This window comes from Onychomys torridus, chromosome 18, assembly GCF_903995425.1.
Source record: "Onychomys torridus chromosome 18, mOncTor1.1, whole genome shotgun sequence".
In the NCBI taxonomy this organism is placed as follows: domain Eukaryota; kingdom Metazoa; phylum Chordata; class Mammalia; order Rodentia; family Cricetidae; genus Onychomys; species Onychomys torridus.
Window position 1 is genome coordinate 41,700,781 of NC_050460.1, and position 15,564 is coordinate 41,716,344.

Consider the following 15,564-nt stretch of genomic DNA (forward strand, 5'->3'; position numbering starts at 1 on the left):
TGACATACAGGTTTAGGAAGAAAGCTTAATTTGATACTGCTACTTTTTATAAAATCTACTTTTTAAAATTTATTTTATTTTTTGAGACAGAGTTTTATTCTGTAGTTTTGGCTGGTCTAGAACTCATAGAGATCCACCTGCCTCTGCCTCTGCCCCCTGAGTGAATGCTGGGATTAAATGTGTGTGCTACCACACCCAGTCTATATATAATATAACTTTAGACAGAAAAATCTTCCCAGCTGCAATCACAGGAAAGTCAGCTTCTTTCTGATTTTGTTTTAAAGAACGAGATACTAGGATTCAAAAATTGAATAAGTATTTATTGTTCCAGAAGGTACATTGCTTTTTATACATATTTCATAAATGATACAGGATTGTACACATGTTCAACATTTTGTTTGCCCCCCCCCCTTGCCTCCCACACCACCCAGAGGATTCACTCATTGCACTGTGCCTTTCCTTCGTAAGAGCCCTGCACACCAACAGGATGGATGGTTTAAAAATACTCCACACAACAGAAAGAAACGGGGGAGAGGTTGGACAACAGGAAGGAAGTAGGAGGCTGGGGCTGAGACATGCATCCTTTCACTCTGTCATGCCAGTGAAGGGTGGTGGCGGAAGCGGCAGTCCCGGCTGACCTTCGACCTCTGCAAGGCACCTGGAGTCTGGGTTTGTCATTTGGAGGTTGTTTCCATACACAATGACCCCAAAAGGAGGAGGAAAAGGAAACCCCTTGCCCCATGAGGAGGGATGAATCACGTGAAGGGATAAAAAAAGCCAAAAGCCCATCAGCTGTGCAGCAAGCCCCGCTTCGTTCTTGCCATCCTGCCCCCGGGACAGTTAAAAACAAGACAGCAGACAGAGATTTCTTGGACTTTTCGAGTGCAGGTGCCATCTGGGAATATAGTAGAAAACATTCTGATAGAGTATAAGATTAACTCTTCTGTCTCTCAGTGGAAGATGAAAAGAAGGAGGGTGGAGAAGGTGAGCTGAAGGAAGCCATAGAAAGGTATTCTGTATAAAGAGAATCGCACCCTTTGAGATCTGCCCTTGATCTACAGCAACGGGAGAGGGAGGGTTGGGAAGGGCTCACAACGGTGAGGAAGTGTGCGTCTTAGATTAACCAAGGGCACTGCAGGTCTGAATCAGCCACACAGCCATGATTTTTAGCCGATCTGCAGACCTTCCATCCTCCTTTGTTTGGTAACACAGATCAACACTGGCCCTCTGACCTGTGATGTGGAGGAGGGGGCGTCATCAATGGGACTGGCGTATAAAGGAGGGGATCTTTTCCTCCTCTGAAGACTAATTAGGAACCAAACAAACAAAACAAAATACAACTAAAACCTCATGCGGTATTGCCAGTGATTTCTAGACACCGATCCGGAGTCCTGGGAGATCAACACGAGAACCATGAAGAGATAATTCAATTGTCAATCATCAAACAGTCATACGTTGACTCCAGTGGTTATTGATTAAAAGTAGTGTAACCAGCGGGTGTACATAAGTAGGTAGCTGGTCAGAAAAGGGATCCAGGATGGAGAGATTCCTGGTAATTTTGCAGAGACTGGGTCTAGCTTAAGATGAAGGCTGATCTCACCGGCTCAGACTCTGCCAACCACGATTCATAAGGATTTGCTTTCTTATATAGTTATTTATTCCTATGTCAAAAATAGAAAAAAAAACCTTTAAATTAAAAAAAAATAAAAAAAACAAAACTAGAGCTGAGTGGGGTGCTGGTGTGTTAGTGTTTTGCAGACCTTGCAAAGATGTAAGAAACGAACACCCCAACCTCCCCCTTGCTGCGTCCTCTCAGCTGTAACTGTGTTCTGCTCGTTTGGAAATGGAGACGTTTAAGACAAGATTCACTAAGCACTTGTACTCCATGATGCCTGATCCTCAGAACTGAGCATCCCTTTCTTCCCTAAGATCCCTTTTGTGTTCTGTTTTAGAATTAAAGGTAAAAACCCTCTCCCCCACGAGCCCCCCCTTCCACCTGCAATGCTTTGATTAAAAAGGCATGAGTTATAAACAGGCGCGCTCTCTGCCGGGATTCACGCTCTGCGCAGGTCAATCCTTTTCTCCGATCTGTCGGAGGGGCAGATGTACTTGCAACGGGTCTCTCAGTCTCTTAAGGTCCATTTCTGCCTAAAATAGAGACAACAGGTGAGGAAGGGTGGCCGGTGAAGCTGTCAGCAACATGGCTGCCTACTGAGAGAGGGGACAGCCCTGCCTGCCTTCATTTCTGTAGTCAGAAGACATCCTCCCAGGGACTCTGAAAGTCAGAAGACCCCAGCCTAAGAATGCAGGGACCATGTCAGACATCCGTGACAGCATTCCTGCATAAATCTTTAAGAGGAACCAAAGTCTTAAGACTTTGTTCATTCAATATCTATTTAAGTATTTACTCAGTCAATTAATTTTCTTTTCTTTCTTTCTTTCTTTCTTTCTTTCTTTCTTTCTTTCTTTCTTCCTTTCTTCCTTCCTTCCTTCCTTCCTTCCTTCCTTCCTTCCTTCCTTCCTTCCTTCCTTCCTTCCTTCCTTCCTTCCTTTAACTCTGGCTGTCCCGGAACTCACTGTATAGACCAGGCCGTCCTTGAACTCAAGAGCTCAGCCTGCCTCTACCTCTGGAGTGCTAGGATTAAAAGCGTGTGCCACCATGCTTTGCTCAACTTCATTGATTTTTGAGATCATCTCACTCTGTAGCCTAGGTTAGCTTCAAACTCAGCAGCCTTCCTACCTCTGCCTTTCAGTGCTAGGATGATAGACACGAAGAGTCTTCACACCACCTAGAACAGTGTTAAAAGGATGTGCAGTCAACTGAAGCCTCTTCGAAGTGTCTCATGCTTGGGTCTCATCTTAAGGATTGTATTAATTAGCTGTGGGCGGGGCTGATGCACCTGTATTTATACTGGCTCCAGAGATGACCGACCAGTACCACCCTTGGCTTAGAATGACTACATACAGCACCAGAAGGCAATGTGTGCTTAGGCCAAGGTGGGAAGGTGGATTATGCCTATTAACAGTACAACCTTATCAACACACACACACACACACACACACACACACACACACACACACACACACGCCAGGTAGCTAAATACTACAGAGGAAGGAAGACCTTCTGGGGACTGTTGAAAACCTCTGAAATCACTAGACTATGGAGAAAACAAACAGGGATTCATTCGCCAAAATCGAAGGAAGTGCAGGAATTTGAAAGAGGTGCAGCTTCTTGGAAAATACGCTCGTCTTCTAGAATGACCTCCAGGGTACACCTGGCACAGACCTTTCGGTCTCTCCTCCTTGTTCCCTTTGGTGCTGTTGCTGCCGTCCAATTTAGTTGGGAAGTCTTTGGATCAATTATTGTAGAGCGATTAAGAGAAAACAAAACTCACCAAACAAACAAATAAAAAACACCCAGATGACTCTAACTGGAAAGCAGGCAATTCTGAAGAATTGAAAATGAAAAAAAAAAAAAAGAAAAAAATAGCTCTAAAAATTTCAGTGTTTGTGTCAACAGGATAGCTGGGACGTGTCATCTTTTCATCCACTCAAGTATGAAAACTAGAGGTGGTGTGGTGGTGTCACACTGGTGTCAACCCAGTACCAGTACCCAAGAGACTGAGCTAGAGGATCACTGGAGCTGGAGGCCAGCCTAGGGCACATACTCAGGCATGACTCGTAAACAACAACAACAACCACAAAAACAACAGCTGGAGATGTAGCTAAGCTGGCCGAGCACTCGCCTAGCATGCTCGAGGCCCTGATCTCAATTCCAGGCATCTCATAAACCAGATGTAAAACCAACCCCAGCACTTGGAAGGTGGAGGCAGGAGGACCAGAAGTTCAAGTCCTCCTAACCACTATATATTGAGTTCAAGGACAGCCTAGGTTACAGAAGACACTGCCTTAAAACAAACAAACAGAAAAATGTCATAATGAGAAACCAATCTCCTTAAAAAACTTTCTAGCTAAGTGTCCACTGCTAACAGTTTGATTAACCACCTTTACCCAGGATACAGTGGCTGAATCCCTCCTTGGGGTCCAGTGGAGGCAGAGGCAGGCTGCCCATTTGAAGGCCCATGATTATGGATAATAATGATACTATTTAAGATGGGAATGCACTCATTTAATTCTTCTAGAATTTACCTGAGCAATTGCATCCTTGAGTTGATTGTATTTTTCTAGGTCGAAACGTGACTTTTTGGCTCCTTTATGGAAAAATAATAAGTATTGTCTGTCTCTGGCTTCTGGATAAACATATTCCTACAAAACAAAGGAGAAATTAGTCCATTGGTCCTCACTAGTAGTTGTCTAAAGACATTGATTAACTGTTGGCTAATTATTAACATTAATTAGACTCAACACAACATGTATACATAAGGACAGACCAACATGCCGTGGTACATATTTAGTTATTTCTTAAACATTTGTTTGTCTTTTGTGTTTTGAGATCAAGTTCTGGACTTGTTCTCATACGACTCTGGAATATGTTTCTGGGCAGGCACAGATCCTGGGCTCAAACTATCCCCCTGCCTCATCCTCCCCGGCAGCGGGGACTGCAGACCCTTGCCACTGTGCTGGGATTTGATTGTTCTCGGGTAACCAGAGTCTCTTCATTTCTTAGTGCTATTATACTGTAGAGCACAGTCTGGTGTCCAGCGTCTGTTCTACCACTGCTGAGCTGAGATGGGCCAGCAGGCCTGGATTCACTGAATTTTATTATTTCAAGGACTTTGCCCGTCGTACAGATTCTTTGGATTGAGAATAAATGTAGCATATCATTGTAACAATTTAGAAGAATTTAGATGTCGCTCGTGGTGTTCATTAGAGATGGTAGTTAGGCACAGCAATATTTAGCATAAGAAATTCTGTGCATTTAATTTAGCTGATGCTTCTGGTCAGTGGCGTGACTAAATTGTTTACTACTGCTATATCACAACTTGTCACTTGGGGGCAGTAACAACATTCGACAAGTTCAAGTTCAGTGGCTCACCTAACACACAGGAAGAACACAATTCTAAAGATACAACTACATGGTAATGTAGAAAGTGCTGCCACTGTGTTCCAGACTAGCACTGCATTAATGTGGAGCCCCCCACCACCACCCATGAATCTGTACAGAGAGGAGCATTCTGTGACAGTAATCACTCCCCTCCCCCAGCCCAGCCCTCCCAGCTCAAGCTGGCCTAGAGTTTTCTATGTAGACCAGATGCCTCTGTTACCCAAGTGCTAGAATGAAGGCATGTGACACATTCCTAGCCTCTTCAATACCTCTAGTATTATTCTAGATCCAGATTATTTAGTTTTCGGAAATACCTATGCATAAACTTATAGAATTGAGACTAAATACATGAGGGGATGTATATTTATGCTATTAGATGTAAAATGTATGACACGCGATACACCTCGGGGAAAGGTGTATGGATGTTTTCACAGATGTGAGAAGGGGAGCTTAATCTTTTCATAATTTAAGAGATGCAAAATCCATAGGAAAATGTCTTTTTAAAAAAAATTTGACTGACTGGCAAGAATATATCACAGTTTCTGAATTCAAGGTATAACTGGAGAGATTTTTGTACTCTTGAAGGCATGACTCATTGATTTCATTTGTTCCTTTTATTCAGTCCTTGAGACATAAGGTACCATGTCACAGGGTCAGGGAGTAAAATGTGAACGGTGTCCTGCCTGAGCAGGTGTGCTGGAGCACACCTGTAACCTCAGCACTAAGGCCTAGACAGGAAGATCCCAAACTTCAGACCACACTGAATTACAAAGTGAGAGCCTGTCCCCAGAGCAAACAATCCACACCCTTCCAATAATAATAATAATAGTAATAATAATAATCTACATAAAGATATTATAGTCTCCCTTGAAGGAAAAGACATTGGATAAATAATTATGAGACAGCACAGGACAAGACAATGAGAGACTAATACACTGCAGTGATTCAAGAGGAAAGGGAGACACTGAGCTGTAGGAAAATGATCAAAAGCTCATGAAAGGTGGGGATTTAAGTAAACCTTGAAATAGGACAGACAGACAGACAGAAAGGAGTAGGGAGAACTTTCCAGACTGAAGAACTCTGTAAGGAGAGGAATGGGCTAAGGGGCAATGGAGGGCATCTTGGGGGACTAGAACACAGGGCAAACACTGAGCTGAGAGACTGAGCTGGACAGCCATCAGTTACCAAAGCCCAGGCTGGGGAGGAGGAAGAGGGAAACTGAGGCAGGCTGCACCCAGAGAGGCAGCTGGGTAGGATGACATGGTTGCTCGTTCCGTTCACTCAGGACTGCTGAGTCACAGGCTCATGCAGACCCTGCGTGAGCATTCAGAGAACATGGACACGTCACTTTCGCTCTTCTCTACCAGGCATGTTTGGGAGGCCAAGAAAGGTTACATAAAATCCCATGCTTTTGTTCCCCCACACATGCCTAGGTCCATGATCACAGACCTAACAACAGGAGGAAAATGCCTAGTTCAAAAGCAGCCATGTAAAACTTCCTGAAGCAACCTTTAGCCTGCTTTAGACACAAAGAGACTGTGGGGAGACTTGTGTGTCTCCACTGCTCTGAATGCTGCTTATTCAAGGTTAGATCCAGAATGACAGACATGGTGACAGGTGCCGACAGGGCTAGCATAGGAGAGGCCCTGGGTTCGATCCCTGGCACCACACTTAAAAAAAAAAGCCATAATCCATCTTCTCAAAATGTCACCATGGATTTCCATGACACTTGATCCAACATCGTCAACAAAAGCTGGTTCAGATACTAGTATTCACTAAGGTGGCCTTGGTTGATAGATAGACTGAGGATAAAGTGACTGAGTTCTTACTGTTCACCTTTCTTTTATGGATCAAAACATCCTTGAACATACACAGAAGTAGCTTAGAGTCTAGCTTATGCATTCAGTTAATTATAAGGAATTTCCGTTCTAAAAGTTCAATGAAAAGTTGGGTGGCATATATTTATACATAAAAATATTTACATAAATATATAGAAAGTCAAGCCATTATGGCTGGAGATGTAGGTCAGTGTGAGAGCTAGTGTGTATGAGGCCCTGGGTTTAAGCTTTAGCATTGTAAAAACAGTATCACAAATAAATAAATAAATAAATATCAAACAAAAAGGTGAACACATCCCTTATGGTGGCACACTCTTCTGTTCCCATTCATCTTACTACAATGTTAATTCTAGAAGCATCTATACGTGGGATTCATAGTGGCCAAGGCCGTGTCATCCATATCCCCCTCCATCTTTAGCACCTACAACAGTGCTGGCAGGTAACTGAGGACCCGCCTTGAAAACTCCATTCCTGGTTTGTAAAAAGAGACCTGGAAAGGAATCCTTACCTGGCGCGTCATCACAAAGTATGCGTACATGGCCATGGCACTTCCATAGGTGATGAAATAGGTGACCGGCTCCATGATGTCCCAGGAATATTCCCACCAGGTAAGCCGGGCCAAAATGCCAAACTGTGTGGCCATGTAGGCCAGGCCACCCCATAGCACCAGAGTTGTCCTCTTCTCTGCTTTCCTGCTGATTTCAATTCGTACCTAGTGGGCACACATGGACAACCTTCAGTCACTTGCTTTGGAAACAGCACACAACTCTTTTAAACTGCTCTATGTCCACAAATGGAGCAGGGCTTATCAACAAGCTGGAGTCAATTCCAGCAATCATAACCTGCCTCCTAAATAACAGTGGTAGCGTTTACCAAACACAACGTCTACGGGGCCAACTAAGAATTCTGTGTGCTTCCTTGAAGTTTTACCCTAGAGGTTTGAGGCAGTAAGAGTGTGAGTTTCAACAGCTCTTCATCCGATGGCAAGGCTAACTTTTGAAAGAGGTGAATAAAAGCTGCCATGTCCTCTTACTAATGTGTCAGACTCTATCTGTTATCAGTTTTAGTTCAGATTTATCCCAGAGCAGAACAAGAGAATGAGTCAGCACAGACTGCGGATTCTGAGCAAACGTGTGCAGAATGAGATCTGCAGGGTCCCATTAGCTTTCTTATTGAGTAGTTCTAGAGGCTGAACATGCCACATGGTAGATAACACATGTTAACAACTGTCCTTAGGACAGCAAAGGCCCACTATTGAAAGGACTTCTTCCTTTCTCAATCCCAATTATCCAGCCTCTTAAAATGAAAATATAGTCACATGTTACACATCATGATTTGGTCAGTGAGGGACTGCATATATGATGTGCTCCCACAAGAGCAGTGTATGATTCACGTGTTTGTGGTGATGCTGGCGTATGGAAGCCCACTGTACTGTTAGTGTAGGAGAGAGTGGTATGATTCTTGACGGCAATGAACAGCAACACTATTGGGGAAAGTATTGTCTAAACTGTACTTTCTATTGTTATTCTAGAGGTGGTTATACAAGCCTCATATATGTAGGGTCACCATGTCTCTGACTATATCAAGAGGTCATGCTGAGCAAAGACCTAGAGCACCTAGGTCTACACAAACACACTCTGTGAGGTTCTCACGATGGAGTCTCTTAGAGACATTTCTCAGGATGTTTCCCCATCATTAAGTGAGCAATGGCTGCACCTGCAATATCATAAAGATTTAGGGTAACATGTTCACGATACAATATTCTAAAAAGCATAAAGGAGAAAAGTCAATCATGGGCCTACATGAGGTTATTATATTCCTTCTGATTGTCCTTGTGTATAAGCATGGACATGAATACGAATAATGGTATATGAATAATACATCATATGAATAATATATATGAATAATACATTAAAACTTGGGTTGTAATGGTCAGTGAGATGGCTCAGTGGGTAAGGGTGCTTGCCAGCATGGTGGATGACCTGAGTTCAATCCCGAGGACCCACACTGTAGAAGGAGAAAAACCAACTCCTGTACATCGTCCTCTGCTCTGCACATGTGCTCGCTGTGGCATGTGCATGCCCACACAGTCACACATAAATAAACAAATAGAATAAAACCCTGGATCATATTGACACTCCTTTGACTTTCTGTAGCACGGATATTTTTACAGTGAATTAGGTTTACACAATCGTGTTCCGTACACTCTTCATTCGTGACCTGGTATGCACTACATTCAGCAGCTCTCCTGGTCAGCCGTCCTCTAGTCTTTTAGTAGCGGGGTAGGTACAAATGGATCTCTGGCATCTTGGTCTAGTGCCAAGGCTCCAGACAACTCCCTTTTAAGTCCTCGTTTGGCAATGACTGGAATTTTTTGAATGGTTCAGAACAATAAGCTAATGGACCAACTTGAATAAGTGGACTCAAGTCTATCAAAGTGAGACACGGAAGCCCATGTGTTGGGGGTTAGGGGGCTGACACACAGGGGATCGAGGGAGCAGCCTGAGGGGGTCTGCACCTTCTCCAGGGGGGCCAGCTGCTGCTTGAGGTTCTCCAACCTCTCTACCAGCTCCCGCTCCTTGTTGAGCTGATGCTGCTCGATGCACAGCGTGGTGTAGAGCTGCTGGACCAGCGTCTTCACATCGTTCAGGGTTTCCGCGTTTTCATGGCTTAGGAGGTCTGAAAGAAAGAGGTTCAGAACTGTGGTGGGGAATATACTGTATGAGAGAAGAATAAAAACAGATACCTTAAAATAAATACATCTTAGCCAGGAGATGGCTCAGTGGGTGACGGTGCCTGCCGCCAAGCCCAATGACCTGAGTTCAATCCCAGGGAACAACATGGTGGAAGGAAAGAACCAACTCCCACAAGTTGTCCTCTGACCTCCACATGTGCACAAGTGTGCACACATGCACAAACTCGAAGTACATGCACGTGCACACCTACATAACTAAAAAGGTAATAAAAACTGAACACCTTAAATGAAGAATTGTTATTCCTAGATCTATGAGACAATGGCAAGGCCATGAGGCAGGTCCATCCGTTATGGGAGTCCTTCATCATTAAACTGAATAACAGTTTTTAAAATATCAGTCTATAAATGAAGGAAGTAAAAATCACAGGAGGGTGACTCAAAAACTTTGAAATCAATACCTATTATTTTATTCTTGGAAGTCCAAGTAGTATGAATACAGCCAGGACCAAGGGAAATGGGAAGGGTTACCCCAGTGCTGGGTGTGGCTGGGGGACTTGTCTAGCATACCAGGGCCTGGGCCTGATTCCCTAGACCTAAAAAACAGTAATACCAACAGACAGACACAAAAAACTTAGGACACAAGTTCAAAGCAAGTTGGGGGGGGGGGTCAGGATCAGCTTCGTTATGATTCTTTATTAAACGGTTGGTCTGTAATTTACCTGTGGCCTTGACATTTTTTGCTGATGTTTTCCCCCACTTAGACACTTCTGAGAAAAACATATACAGCATTTCAAATTTGCAAACGTAAAGGCAAAAAATAAAATAAAATAAAAACCCACCAACACTGTAGTAATCTTAACACTACACACCTCCCCCAGCATACCAGCCAACTGCTATTCTATCTTGTTTAGCAAAGGCCCAGAATAGCTGTCTGGGCCTCAGTATCATGCTGTAAAGGGTTATGAAAACGATCGAAAAGGTGAAAGATATAATTCTTTGATTCACTATCTTCTATACGGGCAGCAGGTGTCTCCAAAACTCTAAACTGTGCTTTGAGGCTCTAAAGAAAACTCATCTACATTCCAAACCCTGATCAGTCCTTTCCCAAATTAAAATTTGGCTCCGGGAAACATGGACAATCTATTTCCAATAGCCTTCAGTATGGTTATCACAAAAAGCTAATCAATGAAGAAATCCATGGAAGGCAGGGGAGTGGATTGGAGAAGGGCTGGTGTGGTGAAACGTCCAACATGGAATCTTCTAGAGCTTCAGTAAATGTGTCTGGGATCAATGGCAACAAAAACCAGAGCACTGTGGGTTCTAGAAGTCATCCATGAGAAGAGGATCCTACCGCAGCAAGGCTGCAAGCTCACACTGGAATGTAGCTTTACCACACAAATGCATCTAGAGGGCATTTCTTCCACCTAGAACATTGGTGGACCCCACAGCTCCCGACTCTGAGGTCAGGAGCTGAGGTAAAATGAAACCTCCTAACACTCCCCCTGCAACTCAGTTCTCTTTCGAAAAGGTAAATCCTGAAGTTGATGTTTCCCATGGTTACTGAAGTTCTCTCCCAAATAGTATCCTATGCTGTGGTGGTTTGGATGAGAATGGTGCCCACAGGCCATGTTTGAGTGCTTGGTCCGCAGCTGGTGGAACTGTTTGGGAAGGATTAGGTGTGGCCTTGTTGGAGGAGGTGTGTCATGAGGGGGAGGCTTTGGGGCTTCAAAAGCCTCCAGCATTCCCCAGTGCGCCCTCTGCCTCCTGCTTTTGGATCAAGATGTGAGCTCTCAGCTGCTGCTCCAGTGCCATGCTGGCCTGTCTGCTGCCATGCTCCCTGCCAAGATGGTCATGGACTCTTATTCCTCTGGAACCATAAGCCCAAACAAACCCTTCTCTAAGTTGCCTTGGTCATGGTGTTTTACCACAGCATTTGGAAATAAGGTTGACATTTGTTTTACAATAAAGGAAATTTCTATTAGAAAATCATTTAAAATGTGTTAGTTTAGAAAAATAACCTTCAGGCCATGGGTTCCACTGTGTAGATTTAATTAATTTAGTTAACTGATTAAGAGACAGTGTCTCATTATGAAGCTCAGGCTGGCCGTGTATTCATCTCACAATCCTCCTGCCTCTGTCTCCTGAGCTGGAAGCTCAGGCAAGCACCTCTATGCCTACGAAACTTATTTTTTGTATCAGTCTTCCTGTGTTCACTGAGGCAGTACATAATTGTTTTTTCTCTTCTAGGTTGATGCTGCAGCTAGAAGGTTCTGTGTCTCATTTCACAGGCATAGGTACACTTATAAGCTTTTTTTTTTTAAAAAAATGTTTCTTCTTTAAAATTTAACTTCAGATCCACACTTCCTCTATCACAACAGTTCTACATATTTTCCTGACATACGCACATCTCCATCTTTCGTGATATGCGTTTAATGCTTCACGTAAACTGTGGCAAAAGATGGAGACATTGTCACGCTCTGCCAGTAAGTCATAAAACAAGCTGTGAGGTGGCGGGAGGAATCATCCAAACAAACACAGCCCAAAACTGTGGAAGAGGAGGAGGAGGCATTCCTTACAAACTGGCATGGTAAGGTCGTCAAAGCCTCCCACAAGGTAAGAAAAGCGGTTTAGTCAGTTTTTATACCCAGTTAATGTGTGAGACCATAGTATGCTTCCAAGAATACCTTCCTCTGAGTGGCTCTGAGTCAGGGCTAAGCAAAAGAGAAATCAAGGTGAGATCTTGGAAGGAGGAAGATGGCATCATGTCTTGAAGGGTGCTGAGGTTGGGAGCTGGGCAGATGCAGAGATGCCTGCTGATAGACCAACTGCATCTGCTCCCTCCCACTGTGTCAGGCGACCTCTCCTCTGTAGCATTTGTTGATTAATGGCAAATCTAGACCTAGAACCAGATGCAGACTTCTAAAAATGGCCTGTTCAATATGGGAACCACTAGCCACATGCTTCTGTTTATTTTTAACTATCTTAAACTGACAAGTAAAAAGTATATACATTTATCATCATATGTTATTTTGAAATATGTATTCATTCACTGTGAAATGGCCAAATACATATATTTATTATGTCACACACTTTTTTTTTTAATAAAGAGAATACAAAATCTACTCAGTGGTATTCAACAATACAATACATTGTTATTAGTGATGGTCACCCCACTTGAACTTATTCAACTCCTGTTGTTGTTGTTTTTAATCTTCTGACTGACAGTTCTGTAACTTTCCATTGGCTAAATTTAAATTACTTGAAAAATTCAGTTCTCCAGTTAGGGTCGATTTACTTATAGGCTACTACATTCGAAAGGACAAAAATGTAACATTTTAACATTGCACAAGGTTTTTCTTCTTTAGTCCTGGGGACTGAACTCAAACCCAGAAAGTTCCATTTAACAACACAGAAGAATCTCTCCACCTACAATAAAGCACTTCTTTGCAGGCCTCCACTAAAATCTGAATGTGCATGGATTTCCAGGTTCCCTAACAAGCTACCCCATGGTACCACAGCTTCAAAATTTCTGACTTTTCTCTGGTCCCCCAAGCTCCCCTTTCAGACCCCTCTTCTCTAGCTTAGCTATAATTTGTAAAAGGTCTTTCTCCTCCCATGACTATTTCCATGCCTGTCTATGGGTATATTTGTGTACTCATGCATGTGCATGTGCTGGGGAGGCAGAGACAGGCAAAGACATACATGTGTGTGCATGTGTGTGTGGATGAGACAAGGTCTTTCACTGGCCTGTCTCTGCTTCCCCAGCACTGGGCAGATATGTGCCAACATGCTAGACTCTTTTTACATGTGTTCAGAGAACTGTGAGGCAAGGACATCACTGATTAACTATCTCCCAGGCCCCTACTATAAATCTTTTTTTTTTTTTTTTTATAATATTCATGTGGCTCTGCTTCACTGAGACATGATACAAATTATACAAATAGTATGTATGATACTATGTCACCGTTTGCCTAAAATGTGTATACATATTTGCTTATGTACCAATAAAGGCTATTTGGGGGGCTGGTGATAGGTGATTTTTATGTAAGATTATTTTAGACTTTGGGAACTGAACCTTATAAATGCATTATCTATTCTAAACAATAATAACAACAAACTAACAAGCTACCACAATGCCTTCTAACAGCAATTAAAAAAAAAAAACCCAGATAATGATAAGTTATAGGTCTCAGAGATGTGCCATTCTAGACCTGGCTGAAAGTAATCTTTTGGCTTATGTACAGGTAAAGCTTTGGTGGACTCGGAGTTTACAATTTATTTTTCAGGTTGCTTTAACAAGAATGATATGGCTCTAAGGTATTGTCAAGGCACAGGTGACAATAATAACCCCAACCCTTGATCCTGAGAAGCCACTGAAGATGAAAATTTTGCTAATGGCTTAGCAATAGTTCTTTGGGTTAAATCATGCATGGTTTACACACACACACACACACACACACACACACACACACACACACACACACAAAAAAAATAATGGCAATGTTTACCAACATCTCTGAATACACCATCAGTCCCATAATAATAATGTCAGAGAGATATGCTAATATAATGAGCCATGGGAAGTCTTGTCATCCACAAACATAATTGGAGAAGGTCTTGGTATCTGGGTCTCTAATGAGGCAGTTTAGTTTGCCTTTCGACCTCATTCCTCAAATCACATCACTAAGAAGAAGCAAGGTCTCTCACTTCCCGTAGATGGCTAGATGGGAGCTGGCTATAGTAGTGCCAATCAAAATGATATCCTCTAGTGACACAGCGTACATTTTCTTCCTTTCCAAGAACAAGAGAAACGTAACTAGTTACTTTCCAGGCTTTTGTGCTCCTTTCTATATTCTTGTTTCTGTTTGAGACTTCAATGACAAACAGCCATAGCCACTAAAAAGATGAGCTAGAATTGTTCCAACCTGGGATACAGGTCCTCTTGTTCCCCTGGCTTAGGCACAAGGCTGTGGACACCTACAGCCTGCTGTCCCATGTACACATGGCATGTGGCCATCCTGGACTTGGTATGAATGAATCCTCTGTCCTTGGAGCCTGCTACGTGTGAACTCAGAGTTTACACAACATTTTGAGTATTTTTAGTTCGTACAAGCCACAATACACCACAACACACACAGTTCTTTAAACTACATAGGAAGCCAGACATGGTGGTGCACACGTACACTCCACACAGTAGGGGGGTAGGGAGGGGCGGTAGGATTAATAATTTGAGGCCAGTTGGGGCTCTATAGTGAAACTGACTCAAATGACCAAAACCAACACACAAAATTCTTTAAGAATACTGCCAAACTCCACCATTTGGGTTATAGTTATCTCCATAAATTTTAGACACTTAACCCCTGAAAATTTCATATCCCAATCTACTTCTAGGGAAGTTGGGCAGGTATCTCACAGTTTTGAGACACAGAAAAAGAAAAAAAAATCATCTGTGACTCAAATATAATCCCTCATATGATCAGTTTCTATTTTAATTTTCCCAACTCAGTCTGAGAGCAGCCTTATTTAAGAAACAAAAGCATTTCTTTCTGTTTGAAAAAACACTGAGGAGTCATTGGATTAGTCATAATTTCAAATGAAAGCTCTTAGCTTGTACACTTGTATACGGAAACTCTCATCTCCTTTCCTAAGTGTTACCATTCATTCATGCATGCATGCATGCATTCATTCATTTTTCTGTTGTTCGACAAGAGAATCTGGCCTCCAAACAATCAAAATGTTCCTTGTTTGAGCTATTTAATTCCTTCAACATGGAATACTCCTGAGTCACAGTGCCTGCTCTCTTAGAGAGCATTTACAGAGAAAAAGAGTAAGCAAGAGTCCAGAGGTTAATCACTTCTGGGTTGTTTGGAACCAGAGAAAGAATAAATAGGATGCTTTAGGGTGCCATGGATGAGCGGACATGATGGTTTTAACATGAGAAGATGGAGGAGAGGAAGGAGCAGGGAGACAGGCATTGTGTGTGTGTGTGTGTGTGTGTGTGTGTGTGTGTGTGTGTGTGTGTGTGT

The 15,564-nt window shown here is 42.8% G+C and overlaps 1 protein-coding gene across 2 annotated transcripts in view; it reads right to left on the reverse strand.

Moving 5' to 3' along the window:
* Positions 1 to 299: 299 nt before the first annotated feature.
* Mcu (mitochondrial calcium uniporter) overlaps positions 300 to 15,564 on the reverse strand; it is a 166,947-nt gene continuing 151,682 nt past the window's right edge. For both annotated transcript variants that reach the window (XM_036168456.1, XM_036168457.1), the window contains exons 5-8: positions 9,362 to 9,522; positions 7,352 to 7,555; positions 4,150 to 4,266; positions 300 to 2,148 (exon numbers count right to left, since the gene is read on the reverse strand). In XM_036168456.1, the coding sequence (XP_036024349.1) occupies positions 2,071 to 2,148; positions 4,150 to 4,266; positions 7,352 to 7,555; positions 9,362 to 9,522 (560 nt within the window). In that variant the 3' untranslated portion in view covers positions 300 to 2,070. The remainder of the gene's footprint in view (positions 2,149 to 4,149; positions 4,267 to 7,351; positions 7,556 to 9,361; positions 9,523 to 15,564) is intronic.